The sequence below is a fragment of the Hyperoodon ampullatus genome (genome assembly GCF_949752795.1).
Source record: "Hyperoodon ampullatus genome assembly, chromosome: 3".
Lineage (NCBI taxonomy): Eukaryota > Metazoa > Chordata > Mammalia > Artiodactyla > Ziphiidae > Hyperoodon > Hyperoodon ampullatus.
Genome location: NC_136916.1, coordinates 150904436 through 150917683, shown reverse-complemented (window position 1 = coordinate 150917683; position 13248 = coordinate 150904436). Strand labels below are relative to the sequence as shown.

The 13248-nt window shown below is 40.1% G+C and overlaps 1 protein-coding gene across 1 annotated transcript in view; it reads right to left on the bottom strand.

Moving 5' to 3' along the window:
• PSEN1 (presenilin 1) overlaps positions 1-13248 on the bottom strand; it is a 75950-nt gene that overhangs the window by 5843 nt on the left and 56859 nt on the right. The window contains exons 8-9 of the mRNA XM_079698783.1: positions 8195-8281; positions 5066-5239 (exon numbers count right to left, since the gene is read on the bottom strand). Coding sequence (XP_079554909.1) covers positions 5066-5239; positions 8195-8281 — 261 coding nt within the window. The remainder of the gene's footprint in view (positions 1-5065; positions 5240-8194; positions 8282-13248) is intronic.

Genomic DNA, 13248 nt, shown 5'->3' with positions numbered 1-13248 from the left:
TTTTAAAAAGTGCCACAATGAACATGTACTGTTTTTTTAAAAAATAATAAAATAAATAAATAAATAAATAAAAATATGCTTTGACTTGGGGCTCAACAGTAACCCATTAAGCTTTACTACTGGCTTTTACCTTTCTGGTTGTTATCTAACTATTCCCAACTGAAGTGTGATCCTGATCTTAAAGTTTTGTTGCCTGAGTTACAGAAACTACTTCTGGAAGATAGGTGTTGAGGGCCTTGAGAAGCAGAGTCTGTGGGAGAAAGGGGCAGAGTTCTGATTAATAAGATCTTACTGAGAGGGATTTCTCTGGTGGTGCAGTGGTTAAGAATCCGCCTGCCAATGCAGGGGTCATGGGTTCAATCCCTGGTCCAGGAAGATGGCACATGCCACAGAGCAACTAAGCCCGTGCGCCACAACTACTGAGCCCACGTGCCACAGCTACTGAAGCCCGTGTGCCTAGAGCCCGTGCTCTGCAACAAGAGAAGCCCACGCACTGCAACGGAGAGTAGCCCCCGCTTGCCACAAGTAGAGAAAGCCCGTGCACAGCAATGAAGGCCCAACACAGCCAAAAAAAAAAAAAAAAAAAAAAAAAAGATCTTACTGAGAAACCATTGTTCTTTTTAAATTGTGGAAGCCAGAGCAAAGTCTTCCATAGTAGAAAAAATAAACATACAACCCTGAAATCCGATGCTATGAATTACATGGTCAGTTATCCTTTAACTTGCTAACCTTCCCAGACTGATGAATACTTTCACCAGTTTCAGTTGTGGAGAAGAGTCCAACTCTACTATTTAGGTACTAGTGTGATCCAGGGCAAGTTTACTAACTTCTTTAATCCTCAAATTCTTCAGCTACAAGATGGGGATTACAGAGCTATTTCACAAGGTTGGTATCAGTGTTAAAAATAATACAGGAAAAGTTCTTGGCACACACAGAGGCTAAACAAATGACAGTCTCAGAAATACTTTTGATTCCAAATAGTAAGTACTATAAGAAACTAACTGAGGCCTTCCCTGGTGATGCAGTGGTTAAGAATCCGCCTGCCAATGCAGGGAACACGGATTCGAGCCCTGGTCTGGGAAGTTCCCACATGCCGCAGAGCAACTAAGCCCGTGGAGAGGCCACAACAGTGAGAGACCTGCGTACCGCAAAAAAAAAAACAACAAAAAAACCATGATGACATACCACTTTACACCCACTAGGAATGATTATAATCAAAAAGACAAATAATAACAAGTGTTGGTGAGGTTGTGGAAAAATTGGAACATTCATACACTGCTGGTGGGAATGTAAAATGGTGCAGACACTTTGGAAAACAGTCTGGTACTTCCTCAAAAGGTTAAACATAGAGTTACCATATGACTCAGTAATTCTACTTGTAGGTATATACCTAAGAGAAATAAAACCATATGTCCACACAGATGTGTACATGAATGGTCACACAACACTATGCATAATAGCTCAAAATGGAAACAATTTAGATGCCCATTAACTGATGAATGGATGATAAATGTGACATATCCGTACAATGGAATATTATTTGGCTATAAAAAGAAACGAAATGCTAATACATGTTACAACATAGATAAACCCTGAAAACATAATGCTACATGAAAGAAATCAGTACAAAGAACCATATATTGTATGATTCCATTTATATGAAATGTCCAGAAGAGGCAAATCTATTATGATAGTATATTTGATGGTGCTGGGGGGAATAGAGGTAATGGGTACAGGGTACAGGGTTTCTTTCTGAGGTAATGAACATATTCTAACATTAGCATGTGGTGATGGCTGCACAACTATAATAAAAACCATCGCGGACTTCCCCAGTGGCGCAGTGGTTAAGAATACGCTTGCCAGTGCAGGGGACACAGGTTCAAGCCCTGGTCCAGGAAGATCCCACATGCCGCGCAGCAACTAAGCCCGTGCGCCACAACTGCTGAGCCTGAGCTCGAGAGCCCATGAGATACAACTACTGAGCCCACGTGCCACAACTACTGAAGCCCACGCGCCTAGAGCCTGTGCTCCGCAACGAGAAGCCACTGCAATGAGAAGCCTGTGCACCCCTGCTCGCCGCAACTAGAGAAAGTCCGCACACAGCAACAAAGACCCAACACAGCCATAAATAAATAAATAAATAAATAAATAAATAAATAAATAAATTTATTAAAAGAAAAAAAAAAACCATTGCATTGTCCACTTTCAATGGCGGGGAATGAGAGGGATTGAAGAGGTGATGTTAAGGAGTATGGGGTTTCTTTATGGGGTGTTGAAAATGTTCTAAAATCAATTGTGGTGATGGTTGAACAATTCTGTGAATATACTAATGTCACCACTTTAAATGGGTGAATTGTATAGTATGTGAATTATGTCTCAACAGAGGTATCAAAAAATAAACAAAAATAATGTACCAAATCAAGCTTAAAATTATAGCCTCGCATTTTTTCATTTAAAGGCTTATGTTTGCTTAAATAATAATATTATGGCAAATGCTATAGTTATACTTTACAGAATTCATTTTAGTGGAGAGAGAAATATAGATATATTTTATTAGCAAAATTAAAAGAGTCAGGAAACAAAGAAGTAACCATCAATTTTTTTTCTTTAGGCACTTACTGAAGCAACAAGTTATATTCCATAACCAGAAGAGACTGGATGAATCAGTATATAAAACCTAAGAAAAATCATGTTGCTCGGGAATATGTTTTCTTTAAACAGCTTCTTTGATTTATTCAGTAAAGATATGCCATGGCCAAACAACTAAAATCACAGCAATGGAAACTGCTTAAGTTAGACATAAAGTATTATCAGTATTCCACTGTCAAGTGCTAATGCTGAGATTGGATGCTAGTTGTTTTACTGCTATCTAGGTCTCCTATTATTTTGCTTTGTTTTGGCCAACTCTGAAAAATAATTTTAAGTAATGATGGAGTTCCTTTAGTATTAAAAGGGGCATTTGCAGGTCTACCAAACACAAGACATGGTAAAAATAATAAATGATGGTGAATATTTAATTGTAAGATTTCGCTACAGGACATCTAGCAGAATATATACCTAGCTTAAATGTAACTATAACATTATAAAATAATGAATATTTCCTATTATCTTTTTTTTTTTTTTTGCTGTACGCGGGCCTCTCACTGTTGTGGCCTCTCCCGTTGCAGAGCACAGGCTCTGGACGCGCAGGCCCAGCGGCCATGCCTCACGGGCCTAGTCGCTCCGCGGCATGTGGGACCTTCCCAGACCGGGGCACGAACCCGTGTCCCCTGCATCGGCAGGCGGACTCTCAACCACTGCGCCACCAGGGTAGCCCTCCTACTATCTTTTTAATAAACAGAAACATATAAAAAACTTCCTGAAATTTATTATTTTGTGTTTTAACTACTAAAACCTCTTCCTCCACTTGAAGAAAATAACAAAATCCATCTCCCACTCTTCCCTTGAGGTTATAGAAAAAGAACCTCTATGAGTTAAATTTCTACTCCTGGAAACAACAGGTTAATTTCACTACTCTGATAAATTTTAAATCTATCAGTAGTACACTGAGGCTTGCTATTGGCATGATGTTTGGAAGAAGTGTAGTTTGAAATTCACTAGAAGACCAACTGCACATTGAATAAACATGTTTACATTTCTAATTAAAAGCTCTCAGTGTTCAGCTTTCTGATTAATTTTTGATTTTTAAAAGGTTGTTCTGGAAGACACATGTGCCTTTACATGTCAAATTCTATTGTAAACTGAGACTTTTCTGTAAGTAACAACTCTGGTTTAACACACTAATGCAATCAGATATGGTTATGTGTGTTCTGGATGCTAAGATAAGGAAAGAATATCAATTATTAGTTTATATTGGTCCCAGATAAAGAAAATATTAATCTGAAGTTAGAAGGGGCAATACTTGGGTTTTTCTTAAAAAAAAAAAAAGTTAGAGATGAAGAGAAGGACACGAAGAGATGATCAGGAGAGAGAATCTTCAAGTAGGAAAGGCAGTCGTGAAAGAATCACACTGCAGCTATGCTTAACAGCTATATTTCTTTCTTTTGGCTCTATGCATCTTTGAGAAAAGAGGAAAGGAATAGAAGAGGCAACTAATTACAGTGGTAACTTTGAAGGCAGAGAAAATATCAGCAAACGCAAGCTCAAGGCTGGCCATAAGAGAAGGCAACTGTGTCTGGTTTCCCAGAGTGTGAAAGCTGCAGGTTGCAGATGGCTCTAAAATCTGGAAAACTCGCCCAGCGCCAAAGTCATGGATCTGCCCATGTTCTGACCCAGATAAAACACTAATGGTGAGTTGTAAGAAGTGTTCTGCTCAAGCTGAAGGATAATGTCAAGGTCACAATTAATAGTGATTAGAGAAGCTAAGGAATCTAGGTGTCTGTTTCTTTGAAACTACTTAATATTTTCGGTGTAATATTTTAATCAAGCGTTTCACTTTTGTGAAAACGAAAAAATTGAGGGTAACTTAGTTGGGAAATGTGCTACTCTCTTCTTATTCAGTAAATCACCTCTCTAACTAAGACTAAGTAAAGAGATGATTGAGCCCTAACCAGGGGGCTCTACTGGCTAATATCCTAAGAAGCCCCAAGTGCTGACCTGAATCCCAGTGACAGCACACCTTAGACACTGAACAAACTGTTACATTTCTGCAGAGAACCTAAATCCCTTTGATTTTCTTTAAAATTAATAAAATACAGTGCTTGCCGACAAAGGGCAGTAACAATGTAAAAGGGTGAAGCATTTAAATCCATAGGTCTCTGTGCAGCAAGAGTGAAATATATTAATGAAAATTTTGTAGACATGAAGTCTTATCAGAATAATATTAAAAAAATTTTTTTACCTTATAAAATCAATGCCAAAGATCAGGCTGTAAAGGGATAATTTCAAAAATCTGAGGTGCAGAATTTGGTCCATTAACACATTTAACTTTGAGAAAAGCACCAACTATTGTTATTTCCTACTAAAAGCTAGACTGTAACACTTTGATTCATTTTATTTTGGGAGAGTTTGATACTGCAGCACCTAAACGAATCCATGAATTTCCAATGTAGAGAAAGGCACATACTTTCCTCTGGGTCGTCACTGGCCAGGATGCTGCTGGAAAGATCCTGTACAGCAGATCGCGACTCAGCTGTAGAGTGATGAGGCCCCAGGTGACTGTCCCTCTGGGCTTCCCACTCTTCGCTGAAGCCACCATCATCACTCTCTGTCACAGGGTCTTGTGACTCACTTTCTGTGCCTTCAAGAAAAAGTGAACATCACAGTTGTAATATTTAGAAAAATCTCTTAATACCTTTAAGAAAATTACATGGAATCAGTAATTACCCGTCATTGTAATTAGGTGGGTTAGCTGGCTCTTAAACCACAAATCGCAGGTTATTTCAGTGCCTGTTTGTTGCTTCCCCAACAGTTATTTCTCCCCTTTTTTCCTGAGGGCAGAGTACTGATTTATTTGGGTTTCCACCTCCCACCCATGACTCTGGTGGTAAATCCAGTTCAGTCCAAGATAAGTGTGGTCATCCTACAATTCCTCTTCCCAATGAAAGCTCTAAAGCTGTGGGGTTGGTACCAGCCAATGTGTGGTGAGACAAAGTCTGCTGGAAATTTGGGGAAAAGTTTTCTCACTCTTTGAGAGAGACTTAAGGAGACACAAACAGCCCCTTTCTTCCCCTGGATGTTGTGTTATCTGGATATGATGCCTGGCACTGCAGTCGTCATCTTGTGACCATGACGAGCAGAGGGCTGAGGACCAGGCTCATATCTAAGGATAGCAGAGCAGGAAGACGGGGAAGAACTGAGGCCCCTGATAATTATCCAGTCATAAAATTAGCCAGCCGTGCAAATGCCTACACCTCAGGACTTCTGGTCAGGTGAGAGAACATTTCTTCTGATCTTTGCAGCTGGAGCTGCTGGCACTCACTAATTGATGGCACTCACCACTGGCTTTAGTGACTAAGTTATACAAGTAGACCGCTATTGGGGGCTGGGAGGATGGGAAAGGAGGGAGTGAATTTTCTTATGGGCTAGTCGTTTGGTTACAATGACTCGGTCTGACTGAAAATTGTGAGTATAACATGACTGTCTCAAGAACCTTCCATACATCAAAAATAATTAAAATACATAAGTGAAGTTGATAATACTCTTTTTTCTCATTTATTTTTAATAAAATTAATATATGTTCATATTTATTCATCTACTATGAATAAATGAAGCTTGCATACTTCAGGCCTCTCGCTTGCATGGACATTTTTCTGCAAGGGGCTCTAGCAATTTTGTATTTTTAATTTGCATTGTTTTCTTAACCAGGTCTCCACAAAACCTGAATCTTCCCTGAGCTAGTTTATAAAATCGTAAAAGTGTACGATTTAGAAATGAGAACATCAGTCCCTGCTCTGCCCTATCCCTCCTCACTCCCGTCCTCACCCTACCTTCAACCCTTTCAGCTGTTTACTTTGGTATTTACCTCCATAATTAATTATAGATAGCACGCTCATAATGCTGTATCTTGATGTTTTTATCTTAGGTGCTCCCTCGGGCAACCTCTGAGTTCTATTACGTTTTTCCTTTACAGACATTCCTCTTGGGATCCTACACCCCCTTGCTCCAGACTAACTTCTAGTTCCTGTAACACAGAGGTTTTCAACTGGGGGTAGCACCTGCCTTCCATGGGGTGTTTGGAAATAACTAGGAGGGGGAGTTTTGGGTTACTGCAAACCTCGAAGCTGCCCTTGGCATTTAGTGGCTGAGGGGCCAGGAGTGCTAAACAATGTGAGGGGAGTCCACACAATGAAGAACGCCCACCCGAAACACCCACCACACTCCCACTGAGGAGCTCTGCAGTTCACCCAGCTCCTCCTCACTTCAAGGCCCTTGCCTAGGGTGCTTCCTCTTCAGGAAAGCTCTTCTTCCTCTCTTTGGCTGGCCATCTCCTGTTATCACTTCCTCAGGGAAGCCCTCCTGACTTTCCAGAATAAATGAAATTCTTCCACTATAAACTTTCAGAGCAACTTACACTTCTCCTTTGTGGTGTTTATCACAAACTGAATGAATTATTTGTTCAACATGCATGTCTCCCCAAATAGGCTATAAACTCCACAGGAATGGGACCTCTCGTTCAGAGCTATATCCCCAGTGCCTAACAAATACTAGGTACACAGTTAGGTGCTCAGTCAACATTTGTCAAAAGAACAAAATCTTGATGTACCCAAAAGACACTCATACTCACAAATATATACATGTATACTCACAGACAACTAATCTTTCAATTTTCTTTAGCTTAACAAGGTTAACACAACAACCAGACCTGGAGCAACTGTTTCCTCTATTTCCCACTTCTCTACTAGGTCTACTGCTGGTCTAATGCCGCCCTGTTTTGCTGCCTCGCTCACTGCAGAATGGGCCTAATATCCTTCGGTCCCAAATATGCAAATTCTAAGTTGAAAGCGTCCTCCTTGCAGTTACCCAAATGCTAGAACAGCAGTTTTCTTGGCTCTAGAAAACCTAAACTCTCCCTTTCCTGACAAACAGCAACTCAATTAAGGCCCTTTTTCCTTCTCTGACCAACTTTATTCCACCTCTATTTGTCAGCTTCCTCATAAGGTTAGTCCTTGTTTTTCTTAAAAAAAAAAAAAAAAAGGTTTCCTTTCTTTTTGACTATTGATATTGTGCTGTTATTCCTCAACTTTTCTAATTATAACTCCTCCTAACTTGTGTTTGCCTTAACATCTTCTGTAGTATCCACAAGTGGACCTTTCAATCTCCCATACTAGGTCGTTATTCTTACCCTCCTCCAGAAAGTCAGGTCCACCTGGAATATTTTATCAACTCAACATAAACATTATCACAACTCAAATCAAATTATATTTCAGTTACTCTGGACTTGTCAGACAAGAGGTTCTCATTTTTACATGTTTGAAGAGAGTGTTTATTCTACCTTTTTAAAATCATAGCCTCAACTTGAACCTTTCCATACTGGAATTAATGGTGTTTAATGGTAGAAATTCTTAACCTAGGGTGCCTTGGCTGATTGTTGGGTTTGGAGCATGTGAATTCAAATATTTATCTGTGTTTGCTAGGTATTACCACAGCTTCCAGGAGATTCTCAAAAGAAAGTGGTTAAAAAATCATTGTTTCATAACTCATAAGATGACAATGACCATGAAAACCAGGAAATTACCAAATAAAAGCCACCTACTTTGTGCATTATAATTGGAGTTTTTGGATACCTTCCTTTGCGCTTCTGGGTCTCCTTCTGCCATATTCACCAACCATACCATTGTTGCTGTTGAGAAAGACAAAAGTCCAGGTAAGGACTGGAAACACAGAAGGAAAGCTCACAAGTAGAGAGCAGGCTGTTATTTCTCCACACAAATCACCAACCTTCTTAATGTCACCATAAGAATCCCTAACAATCAGAAGCAAATGCATATTAAAAACTACTGGGACGGGGCTTCCCTGGTGGTGCAGTGCTTAAGAACCCGCCTGCCAATGCAGGAGACATGCGTTCAAGCCCTGGTCCAGGAAGATCCCACATGCTGTGGAGCAACTAAGCCCACATGCCACAACTGCTGAAGCCTGTGTGCCTAGAGCCTGTGCTCTGCAACAAGAGAAACCACCACAGTGAGCAGCCTGTGCACCGGAACAAATAGGAAGACCCAACGCAGCCATAAATAAATTAAAAAAAATTTTTTTTTTAAAAGAGAAAACTACAGGGACTTCCCTGGTGGCGCAGTAGTTACAATCTGCCTGCCAATGCAGGGAACACGGGTTCCAGCCCTGGCCCGCGAAGATCCCACATGCCACAGAGCAACTAAGCCTGTGCGCCACAACTTCTGAGCCTGTGCGCCTAGAGTCTTTGCTCCGCAACGAGAAACCACCGCAATGAGAAGCCTGCACACCGCAACGAAGAGCAGCCCCCGCTCGCTGCAACTAGAGAAAGTTCGCGCGCAGCAACGAAGACCCAATGCAGCCAAAAATAAATTAATTAATTTATTAAAAAAATAAAAACCACAAAAGGTTCTCTTTGATTTTGGCAGATAAAAAAAATTCTGAAACTGGACATTTACTGTAGCTTTCAAACTGCAGCTGCTATAATACAACTGTTCATTGTTATTTATAATCCCTGAAAAGTAACCAGAAGGAAAATTGTTCAGGCCAGCAAGACTGCACTGAAACAACAGCTCGACTAGTTGAATATCCTAAAATAGTGTGAATTCACTGGTGAAAATTACTTATTGGAACTAACTTAGAGGACAAACTGGGGCTCACAAAGCATCGGATGAATTACTGTAATTCGAAAGATGCAATGAATATGTTCCCTTCATGTTATGTCTTACTTCTGGGATTTTCAATAATGCTAAACTGTGTTATATACAGGGAATAAGAAAAAAAAAGTTAAAAGCAATAAACATAAACGGATAGTCAACTGCCTTTTCTATGTCCCCTCCACAAAAATACATATATATCAATATATCTATATAGCTCTAGATATACACACACATCCTGTCACATTTTAATTAAGAGGCAATGTGAATACTTTAAAATGGTGCTTCTCTTACATACTGCAGGTAGGATGAAACATGGCGGGGAACTTGGTAACATCTAACAAAACTACATGTACATTTACCCCCTATTGACCCAGCAATAACACTTTTGGAATTTATCCTGAAGATACACCAACAATAATACAAAAATACATACAAACATGTGCCATACAGCGTGACAGCAGAAACCAAGCCAGCAGCAACCTGAGTCCAATCCAGTAATGGTAAGCAATTTTAAACAAGATACTTGGCATTTTCTGGGTTTCTCTGGCATTTTGTCACTGATTTTACAATTATATCCATTTTCCTAATACTCTAAGGCTTCTTGAATAGCTTATGAAAGAAATACATAACCAATGAGGATAAAAATCCTGTAATAGCTGCACTTACTCATTCACCATAGCTTTGTAATTCAGAGGTCAGACAAGTTTCATGATGTGATAACCCGACTAACTGATCAAAGTAAATATTAGCCAGGTTGGCGATTCACTGTAACTAAATCCAAACCCAGTGAAGAGGAAATAGGCAACCACCGGAGTTTACGAATTTCTGTAGTCTTCTCGGCAATGAAGGCAGCAGGTATTTATTTGATTTTCTTTCTTTATGCAAGTATAGAAAAATAAAGCTACAAACTCTTTTAACACTTAATATTAACCATGGAAATCAAGGGTCAGCAAACTTTTTCTATAAAGGGCCGGATAGTAAATATTGGGGCTTGTGGGTCAACATCTGGCCCCTGTCACATACTCTTTTTTGTTCTTTTCTTTTTCATTAACTCTTTAAAGATGTAAAAACCATTCTTAGCTTTCAGGCCTATACAAAAACAGGCCACGGGACAGATTTGGCTATGGGCAGTAGTTTGCTAACCCCTGATATAAATTATCATGAGCAGAATATATATTTGCTGAATGAATTAATATTACTAAAATAATATCTAAAAAACCCACTTTCCAATCTTTCAACTTAACACCAAACATCTTAGATCAATAGAAAAATATGCAAATTAAAAATTAACAATCTAAAAACTTCCCAAACTGATATGAAATCAGAGAAAAACTTTACATAATGGTCAACCTCAAGGAACAGTTATCTTTGTTTTCTGAAAAGCTACCAAAGAGTAGGTGTACATTCTTCCTGTCCAAACAAGGGATAGAGAAAACAAACAAAAATGCTCACATGTTTCCTGAGGGTAAGACCCTTTTGCAAACTGAGTACTCTTAACTGGGGAAGAGTATACAAATGCATCAAAGGATTATATTTTTAAAGAACTAATAACTGAGAGGACTGACTTAAAACTTTTCATATTAATGTTTATTCCATTTCAGGGGGAAAGAACTGATTAATAATGCTGTTTTTTGTATATTCTACTTGAAAAAAAACCTGTCAAACTCAATGATTTATGAAATGCTCACTAAAGATTCAGTATTTCATGAGAACAGGTACTTTCTTGAACCGATTTCATCTACACAGGAGGTAAAGGTTTATGCTTATATTTTCCCATATACGTGGAATTACTGCAAAACTATCTCAATACTGATTGTTATACAGACTTGAGTTTTAAAAATATTATATATGAATGATTTTTTTTTTTTTTTTTTTGGCTGTACACGGGTCTCCCACTGCCGTGGCCTCTCCCGTTGCGGAGCACAGGCTCCAGACGTGCAGGCTCAGCGGCCATGGCTCACGGGCCCAGCCGCTCCGCGGCATGCGGGATCCTCCCGGACCGGGGCACGAACCCGCGTCCCCTGCATCGGCAGGCAGACTCTCAACCACTGCGCCACCAGGGAAACCCCTGAATGATTTTTTAAAAACAGTAAATCCTTTTTCTGAGTATAAAATTGACATACATGCTTAACGTTGGGGCAGACTGAAAGATCCCTTCTTCACGCCTCCTGCACCCACACTCTTGCCATGGCCTCGCTGAGACTGGAATGCTGTTTTCCTCTTCCTGACCAGGGGCTCAGCTATGTGACTTGCTTCAACCAATGGCACATGGACAGAGATGACGGTGTGCTAATACTGAACCTAGGCCTTAACAGGCCTGCTGCCCTCTTGTTTCTCCAGATACAAGAACATCTTCAGTTAACCCACTGGCCCAAGGAGGACAGGGAACATGTGGAGCAGAGGTACCACAGCCAAGTCTGATCAGCTGAGTCAACTGACCCGCAGGTGCAGGAGTGATGGTGACTGATTATTATTTTTAAGGCATTAAGTTGTTTTTTTTTAAAAAAATAAATTTATCTATTTATTTTTGGCTGCGTTGGGTCTTCCTTACTGCGCGCAGGCTTTCTCTAGTTGTGGCGAGTGGGGGCTACTCTTCGTTGCGGTGTTTGAGCTTCTCACTGTGGTGGCTTCTCTTGTTGCGGAGCACGGGCTCTAGGCACACGGGCTACAGTAGTTATGGCGCATGGGTTTAGTTGTTCCACGGCCTGTGGGATCTTCCTGGATCACGGCTCGAACCCATGTCCCCTGCAGTAGCAGGTGGATTCTTAACCACTGAGCCACCAGGGAAGTCCCCTAAGGCATTAAGTTTTGAGGTGGTTTGTTACACAGCATTATCGTGGTACTAACAATAGATACAACGGTAGAACAATGTAAAATCCTAAAACTAAGAAAAAATTTAAAACTCACAATCCCTTCACTTTGACATCCACAATTAAAAAATATAGAGTACAACAAGGACTTCCCTGGGGGCACAGTGGTTAAGAATCCACCTGCCAATGCATGGGACACAGGTTCGAGCCCTGGTCTGAGAAGATCCCACATGCCCTAGGAGCAACTAAGCCCGTGTGCCACAACTACTGAGCTTGTGCTCTAGAGCCCGTGAGCTGCAACTACTGAGCCTGCTTACCACAACTACTGAAGTCCACGCACCTAGAGCCCGTGCTCTGCAACAAGAGAAACCACCACAATGAGAAGGCCGTGCACCGCAATGGAGAGTAGCCCCCACTCGCTGCAACTAGAGAAAGCCCATGCGCAGCAACAAAGACCCAGTGCAGCCATAAACAAATAAATAAATAAATTTATTTTAAAATTTTTTAATTAAAAAAATATAGAGTACAACATTAAAAATCTACAAGTAGAGAAAGATATAAGGAAAAATGTAAAAGTTGTCTCAGTCTCTAAATCGCACTTCCCAGAGGTAAACACTAGTAGTATATTATCAGTTTTTTTTTTTTTTTTTACTGGAGTGTAGTTGCTTTACAATACTGTGTTAGTTTCTACTGTACAGCAAAGTGAATCAGCTATACGTATACATATATCCCCTCTTTTTTGGACTGCTTTCTCATTTAGGTCACCACAGAGCACTGAGTAGAGTTCCCTATGCTATACAGTAGGTTCTCATTAGTTATCTATTTTATACATAGTATCAATAGTGTATATACGTCAATCTCAATCTCCCAATTCATCCCACCCCCACCGCTTCCCCCTTGGTATCCATAGTTTGTTCTCTACATCTGTGTCTCTATTTCTGCTTTGCAAATAAGATCACCTATACCATTTTTCTAGATTCCACATATATGTGTTAATATACGATATTTGTTTTTCTCTTTCTGACTTACTTCACTCTGTATAACAGTCTCTTTGTAGAGACACGGATGGACCTAGAGACTATCAGTTTTGAAATGTGTCACTGGGATTTTATATATATACACACATCCATACATACACAGCTCCTTTCCCCCACTCCTTCTACAGGATATTG